This window comes from Melanerpes formicivorus, unplaced genomic scaffold (assembly GCF_026170545.1).
Source record: "Melanerpes formicivorus ecotype bairdi unplaced genomic scaffold, bMelFor1.0.p_v2 SCAF_82, whole genome shotgun sequence".
Lineage (NCBI taxonomy): Eukaryota > Metazoa > Chordata > Aves > Piciformes > Picidae > Melanerpes > Melanerpes formicivorus.
The window spans coordinates 1,053,604-1,076,189 of NW_027142434.1; the positions used below are offsets into that span (position 1 = coordinate 1,053,604).

At 60.2% G+C, this 22,586-nt stretch overlaps 1 protein-coding gene across 2 annotated transcripts in view; it reads left to right on the forward strand.

The window, feature by feature from the left end:
- The window catches only part of IPO9 (importin 9), a 68,155-nt gene that overhangs the window by 16,213 nt on the left and 29,356 nt on the right, over positions 1-22,586 (forward strand). For both annotated transcript variants that reach the window (XM_068164741.1, XM_068164742.1), the window contains exons 4-9: positions 2,563-2,764; positions 3,814-3,902; positions 5,016-5,102; positions 6,432-6,551; positions 20,777-20,877; positions 22,449-22,507. In XM_068164741.1, coding sequence (XP_068020842.1) covers positions 2,563-2,764; positions 3,814-3,902; positions 5,016-5,102; positions 6,432-6,551; positions 20,777-20,877; positions 22,449-22,507 — 658 coding nt within the window. The remainder of the gene's footprint in view (positions 1-2,562; positions 2,765-3,813; positions 3,903-5,015; positions 5,103-6,431; positions 6,552-20,776; positions 20,878-22,448; positions 22,508-22,586) is intronic.

Genomic DNA, 22,586 nt, shown 5'->3' on the forward strand with positions numbered 1-22,586 from the left:
TTCTGGGCTCCTTTCTGTGGTGAAAGCTCAGCCAGGCTGGTTCTGGGCTCCTTTCTGTAGGCAAAGCTCAGCCAGGCTGGTTCTGGGCTCATTTCTGCAGGCAAAGCTCAGCCAGGCTGGTTCTGGGCTCATTTCTGCAGGCAAAGCTCAGCCATGTTGGTTCTGGGCTCATTTCTGTAGGCAAAGCTCAGCCAGGCTGGTTCTGGGCTCATTTCTGTAGGCAAAGCTCAGCCAGGCTGGTTCTGGGCTCATTTCTGCAGGCAAAGCTCAGCCATGTTGGTTCTGCTGCTCTAAACAAGCCTAGGAGACAGCTTTGTGAGTCTTACCAATGCTGGTTCTGGAGTCCTTTATCAGAGCCTTGCTCAGTCCTCTGCTTTTCAGCTTGAGACCTAAAGGCTCTTTTCCCATGGCAGAGCTCTCAGCTCAGAGGTTTCATGAAGCAGCTGCTCAGAGGGGTCTTTAGCAGCTGAAATGGCCAGGAGTGCCAGCCCCCTGCCACTGCTGACTGGGGCACCTCTCACATCCTGGCTGTGATTCATCCCAGCCAGAGAGAATTCTATGATCTCTATGATCAGCCAGAGATCCTTCTATGATCAGGTGACTGCCTGGTGGCTGTGGGGCAGGCTGTGGATGTGGTCTGCCTGGACCTCAGCAAGGCCTTTGACACCATCCCCCACAGCAACCTCCTGGCCAAGCTGTCAGCCCCTGGCTGGGACAGCAGCTCTCTGAGCTGGGTGAGGAACTGGCTGGAGGCTGAGCCCAGAGAGTGGTGGTGAATGGTGCCACAGCCAGCTGGCAGCCAGGCACCAGTGCTGTGCCCCAGGGAGCAGTGCTGGGCCCTGTGCTCTTTAACATCTTCATTGATGATCTGGAGGAGGGGATGGAGTCAGTCAGCAGCAAATGTGCAGCTGACAGCAAGCTGGGAGCAGAGGTTGGTCAGTGAGAGGACAGAAGGGCTCTGCAGAGGGACCTTGCCAGGCTGCACAGCTGGGCAGAGGCCAACAGGATGGCATTCAACAAGTCCCAGTGCCAGGGGCTGCACTTTGGCCACAGCAACCCCAGGCAGAGCTCCAGGCTGGGGGCAGAGTGGCTGAGAGCTGCCAAAGAGAGAGGGAGCTGGGGGTGCTGATTGACAGCTGCCTGAACAGGAGGCAGCAGTGTGCCCAGGGGGCCAAGAAGGCCAAGGGCATCCTGGCCTGCAGCAGGCAGAGTGTGGCCAGCAGGAGCAGGGAAGTCCTTGTGCCCCTGGACTCTGCATTGGTTAGGCCACACCTGGAGTCCTGTGTCCAGTTCTGGGCCCCTCAGGTCAGGAAGGAGATTGAGAGACTTGAAGGTGTCCAGAGAAGGGCAACAAAGCTGGGGAGGGGTCTGGGGCACAGCCCTGGGAGGAGAGGCTGAGGGAGCTGGGGTTGCTTAGCCTGCAGAAGAGGAGGCTCAGGGGAGACCTCACTGCCCTCTACAACTCCCTGCAGGGAGGTTGGAGCCAGGTGGGGGTTGGGCTCTTCTCCCAGGCAGCCAGCACCAGAACAAGAGGGCACAGTCTCAAGCTGTGCCAGGGGAGGTTTAGACTCGAGGTGAGGAGAAAGTTCTTCACTGAGGGAGTCATTCATCATTGGGATGTGCTGCCCAGGGAGGTGGTGGAGTCCCCATCCCTGGAGGTGTTCCATAGGGGATTGGATGTGGCACTTGGAGCCATGGTTTGGTCATGAGGTCTGTGGTGACAGCTTGGACTTGATGATCTCTGAGGTCATTTCCAACCTTGGTGACTCTGTGATGCTGTGAGACTGTGTAATTACTGGGTATAGAGCTTGTGAGTGATGCCCCCCAGGTCCTGGGCTTTGTTCCTGTCCCTGCAGGGTTGGGTGACCAGGTCTTGTTTACTGCAGCCTTCCAAAGTAAGCAAACTTGGTCCCTGAGACTGGAGCTGGGATCCAGCTCAGCAGGCTCTGGATGCCTTCCATGTAGCTATCTGCATCCTGTCCTCACAGCAGCTGGGAGCTGGCTGCTGTGTGCCTGCCCAGGGAGCTGTGAGGAGTGGGAGGATGGAGGGGTCCCTGCAGGAGTGCTGGGGGGGGTCCCTGCAGGGCTGTGGGGGGGGTCCCTGCAGGGCTGTGGGGGGGGTCCCTGCAGGAGTGCTGGGGGGGGTCCCTGCAGGGCTGTGTGTGGGTCCCTGCAGGAGTGCTGGGGGGGGTCCCTGCAGGAGTGCTGGGGGGGGTCCCTGCAGGTGTGCTGGGGGGGGGGTCCCTGCAGGAGTGCTGGGGGGGGTCCCTGCAGGTGTGCTGGGGGTCCCTGCAGGGCTGTGGGGGGGGTCCCTGCAGGAGTGCTGGGGGGGGTCCCTGCAGGGCTGTGGGGGGGTCCCTGCAGGAGTGCTGGGGGGGGTCCCTGCAGGAGTGCTGGGGGTCCCTGCAGGGCTGTGGGGGGGGTCCCTGCAGGGCTTCTCTGCCCTGGCAGCAAAGCCAGCGTTAAGGCAGGCTCAGGGTACTCTGCCTGCAGGTCAGTGTCTGGCATTGTGCTGTGGCTGAGGCCCTGGTGCTTTTTCCCTCCCTGCTCTCTTCCCTGCAGGCCAAGGTTGCCATCAGGGACCTGCTGCCCAATGGGCTGAGGGAGTCCATCAGCAAGGTGCGCTCCAGCGTGGCCTACGCCGTCTCTGCCATCGCCCACTGGGACTGGCCCGAGGCCTGGCCTGAGCTCTTCAACCTGCTGATGGAGATGCTGGTCAGTGGGGATGTGAATGCAGTGCATGGAGCCATGAGGGTGCTCACAGGTAGGTCTGAGCCAAGGCTTTGGCAGCTGCTCTGGGGAGCCAGTTCCTTGCCACAGTGTCCTGCTGCTTTCCACTCCAAACTGCAGAGCAGGATTTGCTGCTCTCCTCTCCTGGGCATGGAGCTTGTTGGTCACTCTTGGATTGCTTCCTCAGGAGATGGAAGCTGAGGAAGAAGATTCTGTGCTGCAGGGAACTTAGGATCATAGAACCACAGAGCTGTCAGGGCTGGAAGGGAGCTCAATGCTCAGCCAGCTCCAGCCCCCTGCCATGGGCAGGGACACCTCACACCACAGCAGCTTGCTCACAGCCACCTCCAGCCTGGCTGCAAACACCTCCAGGCAGGAGGCTTCCACCACCTCCCTGGGCAGCCTGTGCCAGGCTCTCACCACCCTCCTGGCCAACAACTTCTTCCTCACAGCCAATCTCCATCTCCCCACTTCTAGTTCTGCTCCATCCCCCCCAGTCCTATCCCTCCCTGACACCCTCCAAAGTCCCTCCCCAGCTTTCCTGCAGCCCCCTGCAGATCCTGGCAGGCCACAAGGAGGTCTCCTGGGAGCCTTCTCCTCCCCAGCCTGCACAGCCCCAACTCTCTCAGGCTGTCTGCAGAGCAGAGCAGCTCCAGCCCTCTGCTCCTCCTCCTGACCCTGCTCTGGACACCTTCCAGCCCCTCCAGATCCTTCCTGGCACAGAGGCTCCAGAGCTGGCCCCAGAGCTGCAGCTGTGGGCTCAGCAGAGTGGAGCAGAGGGGCAGAATCCCCTCCCTGGCCCTGCTGGCCACACTTCTCCTGCTGCAGCCCAGGCTCTGCTTGGCTCTCTGGGCTGCCAGTGCTCACTGCTGGCTCCTGCTGAGCTTTAACACTCAGTTTCCAGATTCCCACTGTTCCCACTGCTTGCCTTCAAGGATTGCCATGGGTGGGCCAGGTGACCCAGGTCCAGTGCAGCACAAATCAGCACATTTGCAATGTTCTTTGTGCTGCCCCCAGACTGTTGTGGTGCTGCCTGCAGCACTGCTCTGGGGCAGTAACTTCCTTCCCTTCTCCTTTCCCTAGAGTTCACACGGGAGGTGACAGACACCCAGATGCCCCTGGTGGCTCCTGTGATCCTGCCAGAGATGTACAAAATCTTCACCATGGCAGAGGTAGGATCTTCAGAGCATGCTGGGGGCTGGAAGGGGACATCTGCACATCATCCAGTCCAACCTCCCTGCCAAAGCAGGGGCACACAGGGGCACAGCCAGGTCTGGGAGTCCCTGGAGAAGGGCAGCCTGCTCCAAGGCCCCAGCACCCTCACACCAAGGAAGTTTCTCCTCCTGTTCAGATGGAGCCTCCTGGGCTCATTGCAGTTTGTGCCCATTGCCCCTTGTCCTTTCACAGGACAGCACTGAGCAGAGCCTGGCCCCTGCTTGCCCCCCACCCCTCAGCTGTCTGTAAGCATCACTGAGATCTCCTCAGCCTTCTCCAGGCTGGACAGCCCCACGTCTCAGGCTTGCCTCATCACACATGTTCCAGGCCCTTCATCATCCTCACAGCCTCCACTGGACTCTCTCCACTGCATCCCTGTCCCTCTTGAACTGAGGAGCCCAGAGCTGGGCACAGTACTGCAGATGTGGTCTCCCCAGGGCAGAGTAGAGGAGGAGGAGATCCTCCCTTGACCTGCTGGCCACATCCTTCTGAACCCCCCTGGGAGTCCCTTGGCCTCCTTGCTGTTCCATGGATGGCTTATCATAGTGTCAGTCAGGGTTAGAAGGGACCACAAGGATCAGCCAGCCCCAACCCCCCTGCCTTGGGCAGGGACACCCCACACTAGATCAGCCTGCCCACAGCCTCAGCCAGCCTGGCCTTAAACACCTCCAGGAACGGGGCCTCGACCACCTCCCTGCACAACCCATTCCAGGGCTTCACCACTCTCATGGGGAAGAACCTTCTTTTGTCCACCAGGACTCCAAGGTCCTTGTCCCTGGAGCTGCTCCCAGCAGCTCAGCCCCTACTTCCCTCTGAGGCTGCCTCTGAGTGGCTTTGGTGAGGCTGTTTCTGGAGCAGAGCAGCTCTGGCTTTAGTGGTTGAGGTGAACTCTGCTGCGAGCTCCGCTGCAAGAGCTGCCTCTGTGGTGTGACAGCTGAGGGAGCTGATGGTGCTACAGGAATGTTGCAGCCAGGGATGGAATGAGGCTGAAGCCCCAAGTGCTGACAGCTACCAGCAGAGGGGAGGAAGTGGTGTGCTGTGTCCCTGAGCCCCTGTGGAACCTCCCCCAGGTCTACGGCATCCGCACGAGGTCGCGGGCAGTGGAGATCTTCACCACCTGTGCCCACATGATCTGCAACATGGAGGAGCTGGAAAAGGCAAGAGGCTTTCAAACTCCATGGAGTCAGGTTCCAAACACCTGGGCATGTGGGAATTAAACCTTGGAGAATGCTGTCATTTGTGGGGAGGGAGGCTGTGGCACCTCCCAGGCGTGAAGCGGCTGAGTCCCTCCTTTGCACGGCCTGGGACTGCGCTGCCCCTGCTCATGGAGTTGGATGTGTCAGGAGATGTGCCTGTAAGAGCTGAGAGCAGGGGGAGGAGGTGGTGTCACAGCCTCTGGTTTGGAAAGCCCTCAGAGCTGCCAGTCTCCAGCAGGCTGGTGAACTGCCAGGCTTTGGCCATCTGGGCTGCAGGGGCAGTTTGTGGCTGTTGGGGGAGGCTTTGCTTGCAAGCTGCTGCTCCTCAGGGGGTGATGGAAACCAAACTGCAGAGCTACAGGCTGGTCTGAGCACAGCTGGTAAAGGCCAGATGGCCATGGCCCTAGCCCTAACCCAAGGCCCTTGCCAGTGGCTTTTCAGACTGGTTTTGGGGGTGAGGGTGGGAAAGGGATGGCTCTCAGTCTAGTGGCTGATCACTGCTGGGTGGCAAGGTGCAAGGTTACCTGTAGCTCCCCACTGTCTTGTTCTGCAGGGGAGCTGAAAGGGGCCTTACACCTTGGAGACAAAACCTTTGCTCTTGGAATCTGGGTTCAGAGCAAAAGAGAGAGAGGCAATCTTGCTGCCAATGGCTGAGGTGGCCTCTGGCAGCTGATGGAAGCTCCCAGCCCTTAGCTGGCTCAGGAGGAATCCTCTCAACACAATGGCTCTGTTCAGTGTCTCTGCCAAGTGCTGCTTGTGCTCTGCTTTGACCTCTGGAGAAATGCTGCACCTCCTAGCAAGGATCATCCTGGGAATCTTCAGGCCAGCTGTTGATACTCAGCTCCCAAAGAGCTGGTTTGGCTTGGGTGGCTCAGGAGGCAGCTAAATGCCTCCTGCAGGGCTCACTCTGATTGCTGCTGTGTGGTGGAGTCACCCCAGGCTTCTTCCACAGCCTAGGGCAGGTCTGGGTGCAGGGCATGATTCATCTCACCTAATCCATCCTCCTCCTGAGACTCTCCAGACTGGATTGTCTGCCTCCCTAGAGCCTGAGGTGATCAGTGTAATGGGGGGTGGTGTTGTGGAGCAGGCCCTGCTGTGTGGTCTGAAGGGTGGCATTCAGCTGAGATTAGTTGCCAGCATCAGGAGGAAGCCAATGTGAGGCCTGAGACAAGGCTGTGACTCTGCAGTGCTGCCACCAGGCCCTCTCTGCTGCTGCAGCAGCAAAGTGCTTTGCTTGTCCAGCCTGGGGTCTGCCTGGGACTCACCTGTGCTTGTGTTGCTTCCATCCAGGGTGCAGCCAAGGTCCTGATCTTCCCTGTGGTGCAGCAGTTCACTGAGGCCTTTGTCCAGGCCCTGCAGATGCCTGATGGACCCACATCAGACAGTGGCTTTAAGATGGAAGTGCTGAAGGTAAGGCTCTGCAGCCTGGCCAGAGAGCTGGGAGCCAGTGCCCTGTCAGGTGTGGTGGGAGCAGAGGCTGCAGTCTGTATCACCTCTGCTGCTGCTCTCCTCTTGAGAAGAGGAAAATGTCACAGAGTCACAGAGGGTGAGGGGCTGGAAGGGACCTCTGGAGCTCATCCAGTCCCAGCCCCTGCCAGAGCAGGGCACCCAGGGCAGGGCACACAGAACACATCCAGGGGGGGTTGGAAAGGCTCCAGAGGAGACTCCACAGCCTCTCTGGGCAGCCTGCTCCAGGCTCCAGCAGCCTCCCAGGGACAAAGTTTCCCCTCCTGTTCCCCTGGCAGCTGCTCTGCTCCAGCTTGCCCCCAGTGCCCCTTGTGCTGTGCTTGGCCATCCCTGAGCAGAGCCTGGCTCCAGCCCTGCACAGCTTTATCCCCAGCACTGAGGGCAGCCCTCAGGCTGCTCTGCTCCCAGCTCCCAGCCCCAGCTGCCTCAGCTGTGCTCACAGATCATAGAATCACAGAACTGTCAGGGCTGGAAGGGACTCCAAGGACCATCTGGGTGACAGGTTGGACTTGATCTTTGAGTTCTCTTCCAACCTTATTGATTCTATGATTCTATCTAGTTCCAACCCCCCTGCCATGAGCAGGGACTCTCCACTCCTCTCAGTGTGTCCCCAGAGCAGAGCAGCTCCTGCCCTCTGCTCATCCTTGTGGCCCTTCTCTGGACACCTTCCACTGCCTGCAGCAGCTTTGTGACTCTGTCTCAAGCAGTTCCTGAAGACAGCAGTGCTGAGATCCCCAGGGAGCTGTCCATTGACAGATCCACAGGGATCTATTCCTTGTCCCTTCCTGCTCTTAGGGATCCTGGGCCCACCTTGCTGGGACACCATTCACAGTTACTAAATGGCTTTGCTGCAGAATTCTGCTGCAGTGAAGTCCTAAAAGCTTCCTCCTGGCAGATGCTTTCCATCTCTCTTCAATGCTAAATTCTCTCTGCCAAAGAGAAATGGGAAGGGTTTGTCTTGCCCTGGCCTCCTGGCCAAAGGAGAGGGGCCTGCAGAGCTGTGTGTGGCCAGGAGTGCCAGTGTGGCTGAGGCAGCCCTGCAGTGGCTGGGGAGCACTGGCAGAAAGAGAGCTCAGAGAGATGAGCTGCAGAGTCAAATGCAGCCTTGCATTCCTTGCCTGTCTGCTGGGTGAGCAGTGCTCAGGCTGCTGCAGGGGGGGCTCAGGCCCCTTCAGCCATGGTCCCTGAAGAGAGCTGTAAGGAGGAGCTGCTGAAGGCAAGCACCAAAGGTGCTTCCTAAGGACCAGCTTCGCACTGGGACAAGGAAGCCTCTCGCTGCAGCACCCCAAGAGGAGCTGCTGAGTCCTGCAGCATGGAGCTTGTCCTTACTCCTGCTGAGGGCAGTGGTAGCCTGGCTGTGGCAGCCTGGCCCTTCTTAGGCAGGGGCTGCAGGGCTGTCATGCCCTGGGGACAGCAGGAGCTTGTTCCCTGCTGTGCTGCACCAGGGGCAGTCTGGGTGGATGCTGGCAGGTTGGGGCATGGCTCTGGTGGGCTTTTTCCTTCCCATTCTCTGGGCACTGGGGCTCCTGGGACAGGAACCTTGGGGCTCTGACATGAAGAGGGAGCTCTGGGCTGCTCTGATTTGAAGAGGCTGCAGCCCAGGAGTGGCTGGATCTCTGAGTCCAGGTTAAACATCCAGCTCTAGCAGGAGGAGCTTCCAGCCCACACAGAGAGCAGTTTGTAGAGGGTAGGTCCAGTCCAACCCTGACAGAATCCTTTCACTTTTAAAAGCCCTTCAGAGCATGGAGTCCAACCCTTCCCCCAGCACTGCCAGGGCACCACCAAACCCTGGCCCTCAGCACCACAGCTCCACAGATTTGAACCTCCACCTCTGCCCTGGGCAGCCTGGGCCAGGGCTCAACAGCCCTTTTGGGGAAGAAATTGTTCCTCATGTCTAACCCTGGGGGCAGCTTGAGGCCACTGCCTCTTGTCCTGCCACCTGCTGCTTGGGAGAAGTTTCCAGGCCAGTTCTCTTCTTCTGCAGCCTTCACTCTGCAGCCTTTTTTGCTCCTTCCCCAGCAGTGCCTGCAGGAGCTGGAGCTGTTGGTGTCTGTGCTGGGACACAGCAGTAGGCTCTTGAGAGCTGGGAAAGTTTGAGGAGATGTCATCATCCTCCTGCTCTGTTCCTGGCTGCTGTGTTCCTTGGCCACTGCTGGGTGCAGTGCAAGAGAGGATGTGGGCCTGAATGCAGAGCTGTGTGTTGGCTGCCACGGGTGGCAGGGTGGATTTCAGCAGTGAATGCAGGAGGTGTGCTGCTGGCAGGGTCTGTGGGAGCCTGCTGTGAAGAGCTGAGCACTCTGGCTGTTGGCTCAGGGCCCTTCAGGCTTTTGTCACTGAGGGCTTCTGAGCTGATGACCCCAGTTGTCTTAGGGGCAAAGAAAGGGAGGTGAAGGAGCCATGAGCTGCCTTCCCCTGCAGAGGAGTGGATTTCATAGGCTTTGTAATGCAGAAGTGAGAGACCTCAAGGGGTTAGCTAAGGCAGCTCCAGGGATGAGCTCAGCACAGGAACCCCCTGAGATGCTGATGCACCAGAGGGGGAAATTGAGCCTCTTTCTATAGCACATTTGCAGCCAGCTGCAAGCTCAACCCAAGCCTCTGCCCCTTGGTGAGCTGCTGTGCAGCAGATGGCAGGAAGATAGTATCATAGTATCACAGAATCAGTCAGGGTTGGAAGGGACCACAGGGATCAGCCAGCCCCAGCCCCCCTGCCATGGGCAGGGACACCCCACACTAGAGCAGCCTGGCCACAGCCTCAGCCAGCCTGGCCTTAAACACCTCCAGGGACAGGGCCCCAACCACCTCCCTGCACAACCCATTCCAGGCCTTCACCACTCTCATGGGGAAGAACTTCCTCCTCCCCTCCAGCCTCAATCTCCCCACCTCCAGCTTCATTCCATTCCCCCTAGTCCTAGCACTGCCTGAGATCCTGAGCAGTCCCTCCCCAGCCTTCGTGGAGCCCCCTGCAGATCCTGGAAGGCCACAATGAGGTCACCTCAGAGCCTTCTCTTCTCCAGACTGCACAGCCCCAACTCCTTCAGTCTGTCCTCACAGCAGAGCAGCTCCAGCCCTCTGCTCATCCTCCTGGCCCTGCTCTGGACGGCTTCCAGCACCTCCACATCCCTCTTGCCATAGGGGCTGCAGAACTGGAGGCAGGACTCCAGGTGGGGTCTCCCCAGAGCTGAGCAGAGGGGGAGAATCACCTCCCTTGCCCTGCTGGCCACACTTCTGCTGCAGCCCAGGCTCTGCTTGGCTTTCTGGGCTGCAAGTGCACACTGAGAGCTCCTGGTGAGCTTCTCCTCCCCCAGCACCCCCAAGGCTCTCTCCTCAGGGCTGCTTTCCAGCCAGTCCCTGCCCAGCCTGCATTTGTGCCTGGGGTTGCCTCCACCCAGCTGCAGGACCCTGCCCTTGGTCTTGTTGAACCTCCTGAGGTTGGCTTGTGCCCAGCTCTGCAGCCTGTCCAGGTCCCTCTGGATGGATCCCTTCCCTCCAGCTGTCTGCTGCACCACACAGCTTGGTGCCAGCAGCAAACCTGCTGAGGCTGCACTCAGTGCCACTGTCCATGGCACCCACAGAGATGTTGAACAAGCCTGGTCCCAGGACTGACCCCTGAGGGACTCTGCTTGTCCCTGGCCTCCCCTGGGCCATGGAGCCATGCACAGCCACTCTCTGGGTGCAGCCCTCAAGCCAGTTCTGTATCCATCTGGTGGTCACCCCTCACCCCCATGTGTCACCAGGCTGGAGCCCAGGCTGTGGTGGGGACACTGTTGAAGGCTGTGCTCAGGCCCAGGGGAACAACATCAGCTGCTCTCCCCTCAGCTGTTGTTGTTGTCACCTGCTCAGAGAAGGCCTCCAGCTTGGTCAGGCAGGGTTTGCCCTGGGTGCAGCCATGCTGACTGCTCCCAATCTCCTCTTCACTATTCTGAGCCAGCAGTGCCTGCAGGAGGATCTGCTCCATGATCTCTGCAGGCACAGAGGTGAGACTGCCTGGCCTGGAGTTCCCTGGTTCCTCCTGCTCACCCTTTTTGCAGATGGGAGCAATGTTTCCCCTGTTCCAGTCTGTGAGGACTGCTCCAGGCTGATGATTTTTTTCCTTCCCTCTCTCCTGAGAGTTTTGTACTCCAAGGCTGATGAAGGTCTCAGTGGAAGTCAGGGGCAGTCCTTGCTGTCCAGAGCAGAACACTCTGCAGGAGGGGGCTGGGAGCTTTAGGGAGCAGTGCTGGAGTGCCCTCAGCTGCCTGACCTGCTGGGACAGCTCTGGCTAGCAGAGGAAGCAGGCTGGATCACATCATGGCAAGGCCCTGGGTGTTCATCTGGCCCCAGTCTTTCCCAGGGCACCTGGAAGCAGTGATCAGGAGGAGTCTGTGCCTTTAACCCTGGGAGCAGAGGGGAAGCTTGGCCACAACAGAAATATTTCCAATGGTGAGGACTAGAAGGCAGCAGCAGTGGTAGCATTTACTGCTCTGGTGTTTGAGAGTGGCCTGGGTTAACCTGGTGTCTGAGGGAATGAGCTCTTGAATCCCAGCCCAGTGCTGGTGTGCCCATGGTGCCTGCTGTGAGAGGAGCAGCCACTGAGCATGGCAGGCAGGAGAGGGAAGGCAAACTTCATAGCAAGGGAGTATGAGTGTGATGTGTTTGTGCTGGTCAGCAGCTGGCTGAAGATGAGCCAGGGGGTGCCCAGGTGGGCATCAGCATCCTGGCCTGGAGCAGCAGTGGTGTGGCCAGCAGGGGTAGGGCAGCAGTTTGGCCCCTGGACTGGGCACTGGTGAGGCTGCACCTCAAATCCTGGGGTCAGCTTTGGGCCCCTCACTCCAAGAAGGACACTGAGAGGCTGGAGAAGCTGGGGAAGGGTCTGGAGAGCAGGGCTGGGGAGGAGCAGCTGAGGGAGCTGGGGGGGTTGAGCCTGGAGCAGAGGAGGCTGAGGGAGACCTCATTGCTCTCTGCAGCTCCCTGAGAGGAGGCTGCAGCCAGGGGGGGTTGGGCTCTGCTCCCCAGGCTCAGGGGACAGAAGGAGAGGAACTGGCCTGAAATTGTGCCAGGGGAGGCTGAGGTTGGAGAGGAGGCCAAATGTCTTTGCTGGAGGAGTGGTCAGGGCCTGGCAGAGGCTGCCCAGGGAGGTGGTGGAGTCCCCATGGCTGGAGGGGTTGCAGCAAGCTGTGGCCATGGGGGGGTTGGGTTGGGGCTGGCCTGGGGGAGCTCAGAGGCCTTTGCCAAGCCAAACAGCTCCATGGCTGTGTCTGGTGTGCAGTGACTGCATCACAAGCAGCACCTCACAGCCTTGCTGCCCTGCTGCCTCACTCCAGCCCTGTGCCTCCAACACCTGGGGTGAGGCACAGCAGTTAAGGTTCTGTTTTTCCTGCTGCTGGAACAAAAGGTTAGTTACAGAAAGTCCTTAAGCCTGCCCTCCTCACTGCTGGCTGGGGCTGGCAGCCATGGCCAAAGCTCCCAGGCTCCTGAGCTGCACTGCTGCTGAGTGCTCAGCTTGGGCTGCTCCTGCAGCTGCCTGCCCTCTGCTGTAAGCTGTTTAGCCCCAGCCTGGGGCATCCCTGCTCTGTCTAGAGACACAAAGAGGAAGTGAAGCAAGAAAAGGCTTTAGTGCAGTGACCTTAGGGAGGAGCTGAGCAATGAGTGGTGATGTGGTCAGGTATTTGCTTCTGGAGTAGCTGGAAGGGGCTCAGGAGCTGTGGTCTTGCTCCCCAGTGGTGATCTTGGGGTCTGTGCAGTGGCTCAGGCTGGGGGCTGGGGGCAGTGGCTGACTGCCTGGCTTGGCCATTGCATGCTCTGCTTGGGGGGCAGCTTGAAGGGAGGTGGAGAAGGATTTTGTTGGAGAGTTCACTGTGTGGTGGAGCAGACTGGAGGAGATGTGTAGGGCAGTTCTTTTAGCTCCCACAGGCAGTGGGACCTGGCAGAATGAGAGGCCAGGGGGTGAGGTGCACCATTTGCCAGCCCAGAGAGCTCTTCTTCCTCTGACTTACCCTGCAGGGAAGTGATGAACTTGCAGCCCCTGGCTGGAGCAAGTGCAGAGCTGTTGAAGGGCTCTCTGAGCTCTCCAGCAGTGCTTGCTGCAAGGCAGCTTAGAGAAGCTCCTAAGGGGCACTGGCAGATGGAACAAGTCTCTTCAGCTGCTGCTGTGGCCATAGTTGGGGGGCTGGGCTTGCAGCTGCCCTGCAGCTCAGCTTCAGCTCCTCTGCCAGCACCTGCAGGAGCCTCTCAGTTTCTGAGGCTGCTTTTTGCCAGCAGGGCTTTTCTGTAGTGTGTCTGGCAGCTCCCAGGCTCATTCTGTGGGTGTCTGGCAGCTCCCAGGCTCATTCTGTGGGTGTCTGGATTGTCTCTGCCTGCCCACTCTCACCAGGCACAGTGGCTGCAGGCCCAGCAGTGGAAAGCTGGGGGTTAGGAGGGTAAATTACTCTTAGACCTCTCTTCATGCAGCCACTGCTACAAACACCCACACTGGGCTGAGGGTAGGATGGGGTAAGCAGAAACCAACTGACAGCCACATGCCTTGGAGCAGCTCCCAGTCAGTTTGAGAGGTAAGGAAAGGAACTGGAGCTGTGCCCCTGCAGGAGCTGGTGTCTGGGAGGTGGCCTGAGGCTTCCCTGGCTCCTGGAGGGGACTGCCCTGAGCCAGGCTCCCCACTCCAGCAGCCCTGGGCAAAACCTGCTGCACTGCTGCCCTCAGCCAGCCCCAGTGCTGCACAGCTGCCCTCAGCCAGCCCTAGTGCTGCACAGCTGCCCTCAGCCAGCCCTAGTGCTGCACTGCTGCCCTCAGCCAGCCCCAGTGCTGCACTGCTGCCCTCAGCCAGCCCCAGTGCTGCAGTGCTGCCCTCAGCCATTCCTAGTGCTGCACAGCTGCCCTCAGCCAGCCCTAGTGCTGCACAGCTGCCCTCAGCCAGCACCAGTCCTGCACAGCTGCCCTCAGCCAGCCCCAGTGCTGCACAGCTGCCCTCAGCCAGCCCCAGTGCTGCACAGCTGCCCTCAGCCAGCCCTAGTGCTGCACTGCTGCCCTCAGCCATTCCTAGTGCTGCACAGCTGCCCTCAGCCAGCCCTAGTGCTGCACTGCTGCCCTCAGCCAGCCCCAGTGCTGCACTGCTGCCCTCAGCCAGCCCCAGTGCTGCACTGCTGCCCTCAGCCATTCCTAGTGCTACACAGCTGCCCTCAGCCATTCCTAGTGCTGCACTGCTGCCCTCAGCCGGCCCCAGTGCTGCACAGCTGCCCTCAGCCATTCCTAGTGCTGCACTGCTGCCCTCAGCCAGCCCCAGTGCTGCACAGCTGCCCTCAGCCAGCCCTAGTGCTGCACTGCTGCCCTCAGCCAGCCCCAGTGCTGCACTGCTGCCCTCAGCCAGCCCCAGTGCTGCACTGCTGCCCTCAGCCATTCCTAGTGCTGCACAGCTGCCCTCAGCCATTCCTAGTGCTGCACTGCTGCCCTCAGCCAGCCCTAGTGCTGCACTGCTGCCCTCAGCCAGCCCCAGTGCTGCACTGCTGCCCTCAGCCAGCCCTAGTGCTGCACTGCTGCCCTCAGCCAGCCCCAGTGCTGCACTGCTGCCCTCAGCCAGCCCCAGTGCTGCACAGCTGCCCTCAGCCATTCCTAGTGCTGCACAGCTGCCCTCAGCCATTCCTAGTGCTGCACAGCTGCCCTCAGCCAGGCCTAGTGCTGCACTGCTGCCCTCAGCCATTCCTAGTGCTGCACTGCTGCCCTCAGCCAGGCCTAGTGCTGCACTGCTGCCCTCAGCCATTCCTATTGCTGCACTGCTGCCCTCAGCCATTCCTATTGCTGCACTGCTGCCCTCAGCCATTCCTAGTGCTGCACTGCTGCCCTCAGCCAGCCCTAGTGCTGCACTGCTGCCCTCAGCCAGCCCCAGTGCTGCACTGCTGCCCTCAGCCATTCCTAGTGCTGCACAGCTGCCCTCAGCCATTCCTAGTGCTGCACAGCTGCCCTCAGCCATTCCTAGTGCTGCACTGCTGCCCTCAGCCATTCCTAGTGCTGCACAGCTGCCCTCAGCCATTCCTAGTGCTGCACTGCTGCCCTCAGCCATTCCTAGTGCTGCACTGCTGCCCTCAGCCATTCCTAGTGCTGCACTGCTGCCCTCAGCCATTCCTAGTGCTGCACTGCTGCCCTCAGCCAGCCCCAGTGCTGCACTGCTGCCCTCAGCCATTCCTAGTGCTGCACTGCTGCCCTCAGCCATTCCTAGTGCTGCACAGCTGCCCTCAGCCATTCCTAGTGCTGCACAGCTGCCCTCAGCCAGCCCTAGTGCTGCACTGCTGCCCTCAGCCATTCCTAGTGCTGCACTGCTGCCCTCAGCCATTCCTAGTGCTGCACAGCTGCCCTCAGCCATTCCTAGTGCTGCACAGCTGCCCTCAGCCAGCCCTAGTGCTGCACTGCTGCCCTCAGCCAGCCCCAGTGCTGCACAGCTGCCCTCAGCCATTCCTAGTGCTGCACTGCTGCCCTCAGCCATTCCTAGTGCTGCACAGCTGCCCTCAGCCAGCCCTAGTGCTGCACTGCTGCCCTCAGCCAGCCCCAGTGCTGCACAGCTGCCCTCAGCCAGCCCTAGTGCTGCACAGCTGCCCTCAGCCAGCCCTAGTGCTGCACTGCTGCCCTCAGCCAGCCCCAGTGCTGCACTGCTGCCCTCAGCCAGCCCCAGTGCTGCACTGCTGCCCTCAGCCATTCCTAGTGCTACACAGCTGCCCTCAGCCATTCCTAGTGCTGCACTGCTGCCCTCAGCCAGCCCCAGTGCTGCACAGCTGCCCTCAGCCATTCCTAGTGCTGCACTGCTGCCCTCAGCCAGCCCCAGTGCTGCACAGCTGCCCTCAGCCAGCCCTAGTGCTGCACTGCTGCCCTCAGCCAGCCCCAGTGCTGCACTGCTGCCCTCAGCCAGCCCCAGTGCTGCACTGCTGCCCTCAGCCATTCCTAGTGCTACACAGCTGCCCTCAGCCATTCCTAGTGCTGCACTGCTGCCCTCAGCCAGCCCTAGTGCTGCACAGCTGCCCTCAGCCATTCCTAGTGCTGCACTGCTGCCCTCAGCCAGCCCCAGTGCTGCACAGCTGCCCTCAGCCATTCCTAGTGCTGCACTGCTGCCCTCAGCCAGCCCCAGTGCTGCACAGCTGCCCTCAGCCATTCCTAGTGCTGCACTGCTGCCCTCAGCCAGCCCTAGTGCTGCACTGCTGCCCTCAGCCAGCCCCAGTGCTGCACAGCTGCCCTCAGCCAGCCCTAGTGCTGCACTGCTGCCCTCAGCCATTCCTAGTGCTGCACTGCTGCCCTCAGCCAGCCCTAGTGCTGCACAGCTGCCCTCAGCCAGCCCTAGTGCTGCACAGCTGCCCTCAGCCATTCCTACTGCTGCACTGCTGCCCTCAGCCAGGCCTAGTGCTGCACTGCTGCCCTCAGCCATTCCTAGTGCTGCACAGCTGCCCTCAGCCAGCCCTAGTGCTGCACAGCTGCCCTCAGCCAGCCCTAGTGCTGCACAGCTGCCCTCAGCCATTCCTACTGCTGCACTGCTGCCCTCAGCCAGGCCTAGTGCTGCACTGCTGCCCTCAGCCATTCCTAGTGCTGCACAGCTGCCCTCAGCCAGCCCCAGTGCTGCACAGCTGCCCTCAGCCAGGCCTAGTGCTGCACAGCTGCCCTCAGCCAGGCCTAGTGCTGCACTGCTGCCCTCAGCCAGCCCCAGTGCTGCACTGCTGCCCTCAGCCATTCCTAGTGCTGCACTGCTGCCCTCAGCCAGCCCCAGTGCTGCACAGCTGCCCTCAGCCATTCCTAGTGCTGCACAGCTGCCCTCAGCCATTCCTAGTGCTGCACAGCTGCCCTCAGCCATTCCTAGTGCTGCACAGCTGCCCTCAGCCATTCCTAGTGCTGCACTGCTGCCCTCAGCCATTCCTAGTGCTGCACAGCTGCCCTCAGCCATTCCTAGTGCTGCACAGCTGCCCTCAGCCAGCCCCAGTGCTGCACAGCTGCCCTCAGCCAGCCCCAGTGCTGCACAGCTGCCCTCAGCCATTCCTAGTGCTGCACAGCTGCCCTCAGCCAGCCCTAGTGCTGCAGTGCTGCCCTCAGCCATTCCTAGTGCTGCACAGCTGCCCTCAGCCATTCCTAGTGCTGCACTGCTGCCCTCAGCCATTCCTAGTGCTGCACAGCTGCCCTCAGCCAGCCCCAGTGCTGCACAGCTGCCCTCAGCCAGCCCCAGTGCTGCACAGCTGCCCTCAGCCATTCCTAGTGCTGCACTGCTGCCCTCAGCCAGCCCTAGTGCTGCACTGCTGCCCTCAGCCAGCCCTAGTGCTGCACTGCTGCCCTCAGCCATTCCTAGTGCTGCACAGCTGCCCTCAGCCATTCCTAGTGCTGCACAGCTGCCCTCAGCCATTCCTAGTGCTGCACTGCTGCCCTCAGCCATTCCTAGTGCTGCACAGCTGCCCTCAGCCATTCCTAGTGCTGCACTGCTGCCCTCAGCCATTCCTAGTGCTGCACAGCTGCCCTCAGCCATTCCTAGTGCTGCACTGCTGCCCTCAGCCATTCCTAGTGCTGCACTGCTGCCCTCAGCCAGCCCCAGTGCTGCACAGCTGCCCTCAGCCATTCCTAGTGCTGCACTGCTGCCCTCAGCCATTCCTAGTGCTGCACAGCTGCCCTCAGCCAGCCCTAGTGCTGCACTGCTGCCCTCAGCCAGCCCCAGTGCTGCACAGCTGCCCTCAGCCAGCCCTAGTGCTGCACAGCTGCCCTCAGCCAGCCCCAGTGCTGCACAGCTGCCCTCAGCCATTCCTAGTGCTGCACTGCTGCCCTCAGCCAGCCCCAGTGCTGCACTGCTGCCCTCAGCCAGCCCCAGTGCTGCACTGCTGCCCTCAGCCAGCCCCAGTGCTGCACAGCTGCCCTCAGCCAGCCCCAGTGCTGCACAGCTGCCCTCAGCCAGGCCTAGTGCTGCACAGCTGCCCTCAGCCAGGCCTAGTGCTGCACTGCTGCCCTCAGCCAGCCCTAGTGCTGCACTGCTGCCCTCAGCCAGGCCTAGTGCTGCACTGCTGCCCTCAGCCATTCCTAGTGCTGCACTGCTGCCCTCAGCCAGCCCTAGTGCTGCACTGCTGCCCTCAGCCAGCCCCAGTGCTGCACAGCTGCCCTCAGCCAGCCCTAGTGCTGCACTGCTGCCCTCAGCCAGCCCCAGTGCTGCACAGCTGCCCTCAGCCAGCCCCAGTGCTGCACTGCTGCCCTCAGCCAGCCCCAGTGCTGCACAGCTGCCCTCAGCCAGCCCTAGTGCTGCACTGCTGCCCTCAGCCATTCCTAGTGCTGCACTGCTGCCCTCAGCCATTCCTAGTGCTGCACAGCTACCCTCAGCCAGGCCTAGTGCTGCACTGCTGCCCTCAGCCAGCCCCAGTGCTGCACAGCTGCCCTCAGCCATTCCTAGTGCTGCACTGCTGCCCTCAGCCATTCCTAGTGCTGCACTGCTGCCCTCAGCCATTCCTAGTGCTGCACTGCTGCCCTCAGCCAGCCCCAGTGCTGCACAGCTGCCCTCAGCCATTCCTAGTGCTGCACAGCTACCCTCAGCCAGGCCTAGTGCTGCACTGCTGCCCTCAGCCAGCCCCAGTGCTGCACAGCTGCCCTCAGCCATTCCTAGTGCTGCACTGCTGCCCTCAGCCATTCCTAGTGCTGCACTGCTGCCCTCAGCCATTCCTAGTGCTGCACAGCTACCCTCAGCCAGGCCTAGTGCTGCACTGCTGCCCTCAGCCAGCCCCAGTGCTGCACAGCTGCCCTCAGCCATTCCTAGTGCTGCACTGCTGCCCTCAGCCAGCCCCAGTGCTGCACAGCTGCCCTCAGCCAGCCCCAGTGCTGCACTGCTGCCCTCAGCCATTCCTAGTGCTGCACTGCTGCCCTCAGCCAGCCCTAGTGCTGCACTGCTGCCCTCAGCCAGCCCCAGTGCTGCACAGCTGCCCTCAGCCAGCCCCAGTGCTGCACTGCTGCCCTCAGCCAGCCCCAGTGCTGCACTGCTGCCCTCAGCCATTCCTAGTGCTGCACTGCTGCCCTCAGCCAGCCCTAGTGCTGCACTGCTGCCCTCAGCCAGCCCCAGTGCTGCACTGCTGCCCTCAGCCAGCCCTAGTGCTGCACAGCTGCCCTCAGCCAGCCCCAGTGCTGCACAGCTGCCCTCAGCCAGCCCCAGTGCTGCACAGCTGCCCTCAGCCAGCCCCAGTGCTGCACAGCTGCCCTCAGCCAGCCCCAGTGCTGCACAGCTGCCCTCAGCCAGCCCTAGTGCTGCACTGCTGCCCTCAGCCAGCCCTAGTGCTGCACTGCTGCCCTCAGCCAGCCCCAGTGCTGCACAGCTGCCCTCAGCCAGCCCCAGTGCTGCACAGCTGCCCTCAGCCAGCCCCACTGCTGCACAGCTGCCCTCAGCCATTCCTAGTGCTGCACAGCTGCCCTCAGCCATTCCTAGTGCTGCACTGCTGCCCTCAGCCAGCCCTAGTGCTGCACTGCTGCCCTCAGCCATTCCTAGTGCTGCACAGCTGCCCTCAGCCATTCCTAGTGCTGCACAGCTGCCCTCAGCCAGCCCTAGTGCTGCACTGCTGCCCTCAGCCATTCCTAGTGCTGCACAGCTGCCCTCAGCCATTCCTAGTGCTGCACTGCTGCCCTCAGCCAGCCCCAGTGCTGCACAGCTGCCCTCAGCCATTCCTAGTGCTGCACTGCTGCCCTCAGCCATTCCTAGTGCTGCAGAGCTGCCCTCAGCCAGCCCTAGTGCTGCACTGCTGCCCTCAGCCAGCCCTAGTGCTGCACTGCTGCCCTCAGCCATTCCTAGTGCTGCACTGCTGCCCTCAGCCAGCCCTAGTGCTGCACAGCTGCCCTCAGCCATTCCTAGTGCTGCACAGCTGCCCTCAGCCATTCCTAGTGCTGCACTGCTGCCCTCAGCCAGCCCCAGTGCTGCACAGCTGCCCTCAGCCATTCCTAGTGCTGCACTGCTGCCCTCAGCCATTCCTAGTGCTGCAGAGCTGCCCTCAGCCAGCCCTAGTGCTGCACTGCTGCCCTCAGCCAGCCCTAGTGCTGCACTGCTGCCCTCAGCCATTCCTAGTGCTGCACTGCTGCCCTCAGCCAGCCCTAGTGCTGCACAGCTGCCCTCAGCCATTCCTAGTGCTGCACAGCTGCCCTCAGCCATTCCTAGTGCTGCACTGCTGCCCTCAGCCAGCCCCAGTGCTGCACAGCTGCCCTCAGCCATTCCTAGTGCTGCACTGCTGCCCTCAGCCATTCCTAGTGCTGCAGAGCTGCCCTCAGCCAGCCCTAGTGCTGCACTGCTGCCCTCAGCCATTCCTAGTGCTGCACTGCTGCCCTCAGCCATTCCTAGTGCTGCACTGCTGCCTGTGTGTGCAGCTGAATCGGGTGAGGGAATTCTCTGGCTGGGGTTTCATCTGCAGCACTGCCCTGGGGGTGCAGGTGGATGTCTTGTGGGGAGCATGGGGGTGCAGGTGGATGTCTTGTGGGGAGCATGGGGGTGCAGAGGGATGTCTTGTGGGGAGCATGGGGGTGCAGGTGGATGTCTTGTGGGGAGCATGGGGGTGCAGAGGGATGTCTTGTGGAGAGGATGGGGGTGCAGAGGGATGTTTTGTGGGGAGGATGGGGGTGCAGGTGGATGTCTTGTGGGGAGGAGGCTGTGGCCTGCTTTGGTTTGGTGGCAGAGTTCATTTTCTGGGATGAGATCACTCCAGCTGCTCACTGCAGCCCTCCACTTCTGCCTGCAGTCTGCACCTTGCCACCCAACCTTCCCCTTGCCTTCATCCATTGGAATGTGCTGCCCAGGGAGGTGGTGGAGTCACCATCACTGGAGGTGTTTAGGAAGAGACTGGATGGGGTGCTTGGTGCCATGGTTGATTAGATAGCGTTGGGTTGGGTGATAGGTTGGGCTCTATGATCTCAAAGGTCTTTTCCAACCTGGTTAATTCTATTCTATTCTATTCTATTCTATTCTATTCTATTCTATTCTATTCTATTCTATTCTATTCTAATCTCCAGAGCTGTGCATCTTCCAGCCTGTGAATCTGTGAGTCTTGCCTTGGCCTTTCCCTTCCCTGCAGAAGAGTCTCTCTGAAGAGGGCTCTGATGGTGCAGGGGAGGGGACTGCCTGGTCAGGAGGAGCCTCTGTGTGTTCTCAGTTGCTGAGGAGAGGGCAGCCCATGCTCTGGGTGTGCTGATGCTTTGCCACACCTGTTTTCAGTCTCTTTCTCTCCCAGGCTGTGACAGCACTGGTGAAGAACTACCCCAAGCACATGGTGTCCTCCATGCAGCAGATCCTGCCCATCGTCTGGAACACCCTGACCGAGAGCGCTGCCTTATATCCTTTGGACAGCCTCAGCTGGAGCAGGGCCAGCTGCCTCAGGCAGAGGGAGGGCCTGCCCAGGGCTGGTGGCCATGGAGCACTCTGCCCTGAGAAACACCTGTGGTGTAGATGTCCTGGAGATCTCTGTCACTCCAGTAGGCTCCAGGAAGCTCCTTGCAGCTGCAGAGTGTCCTCGGTGCATGCTGCGAGTGTCGGTGTGGCACAGGCTGTGGAGCTGAGCTGAGCTCTGCATGGCCTCTGCTGCTCCCCAGCCAAAGTTGGCTTTGTTAAGAGATGTCCAGTGCCAGTGCAAAGGCTGCAGGTGGAGGAGAACCCACAAGATCCCTGTGCTGCAGCAGCACCAGTGGCTGCTTACACCTGGAGCTGCTTTGCCTTTTGGACTTCACCGTGGTCATTCCTGCACCGTCACTCAGAGCTCTTCTGCTCTGCTGGTGCTTTTCCCAGTGCCTCCCAACTGCCAAGCCAAACTTTTCCATCTTGGTCATCCCAAAGCTGGGGTTTTCTCATCAGCAGTTGGAGAATGCTGAGCCTCCTGCAGCTCTTTCTGCATTTTGGGGTTAAAGCCCAGAACTGGGCACTGCTTGTGACAATAGCACAGGGGCTCCCTGAGCTCTTCCCCTTCAGTGTCATAAGGCTGGCTGCTCTGGAGGCCACAGACCTTGATCTCATTATATCAGAGCTGCTTCTGCACAGTCTGGTGTTTGAGAATCCTACTGCATGTTGGGTGAAAGGCTCCTGGAGAGTGAAAATGGGCAGGGAGAACAGAAAAGTGGCCTTAGTGCTGCTGCAAGCAGAGGCAGGCTGCTTCCATTTGGGTCTTTTTCAGACCCTTGTTAAAGTTCAGGAGCTGTCTGCTCAGATTTTGATGGTGCTTTGCTCCCTCTCCTCTCCTGACTCCCTCTGCAGTCCTGAGCTGACCAGAACAGCTTTGTGTTTGCAGAAGGGCAGAGCCTTGTCCCTCCTTCCCTTGGGTTTGCTCTGGGGTTTGTGGAACCTCCAATTTGCATCCCCAAGGAAACTTCCTTCTTATCCAACCCCAAGTTAGTTTTCTGCCACTTCCCAGGGTTGGAGGCTCGTGGAGAGGCCTGGCAGGGAGCAGAGCCACCACGAGGTGGGATCAGGGGGTGGCTCCTCACCCTTCAGCAGCAGTGAAGTGCTGAGCTGGGTCAGTGCCCTCTGCAAAGTGGGAGTCTGGGTGGTTCTGCTCCTGCAGAGTTGGAGTGCAGGTGCAGTTCTGGGTGGCCTTGGATTAAGTTAATTAAGTGATCTAAAGGATGTGCTGAAGGGGAGGGGGTTGTGGAAGTGCTCTTTGAAGCTGGGCAGCACACAGAGCCCATCTTAGTTGATTAGAAGGGGTTGGGTGGTGGGTTGGGCTTGATGATCTCAGAGGTCTTCTCCACCCTGGTTAATTCTGTGGCTGTCACACACAGGACTGCATAAGACAGAGGTTTGTTTGTGAGGCAGAAAGCTTCCCTAGCTGCAGGGACTGCAAGGCAGGAGCAGATCCATCCCCAGCCAGCTGCAGTTCTTCAGAGAAATGCATTTATGTCCTTGACTCCAGGCACTTATGTGAGAACTGAGGTGAACTACACCGAGGAGGTGGAGGACCCTGTGGACTCTGATGGTGAGAACTGCACTTCAGCCTTCACTTTGGGGAGGAATGGCCTTACCTGACCACTGCTGCTGTCAGCACAGTGCCTGAA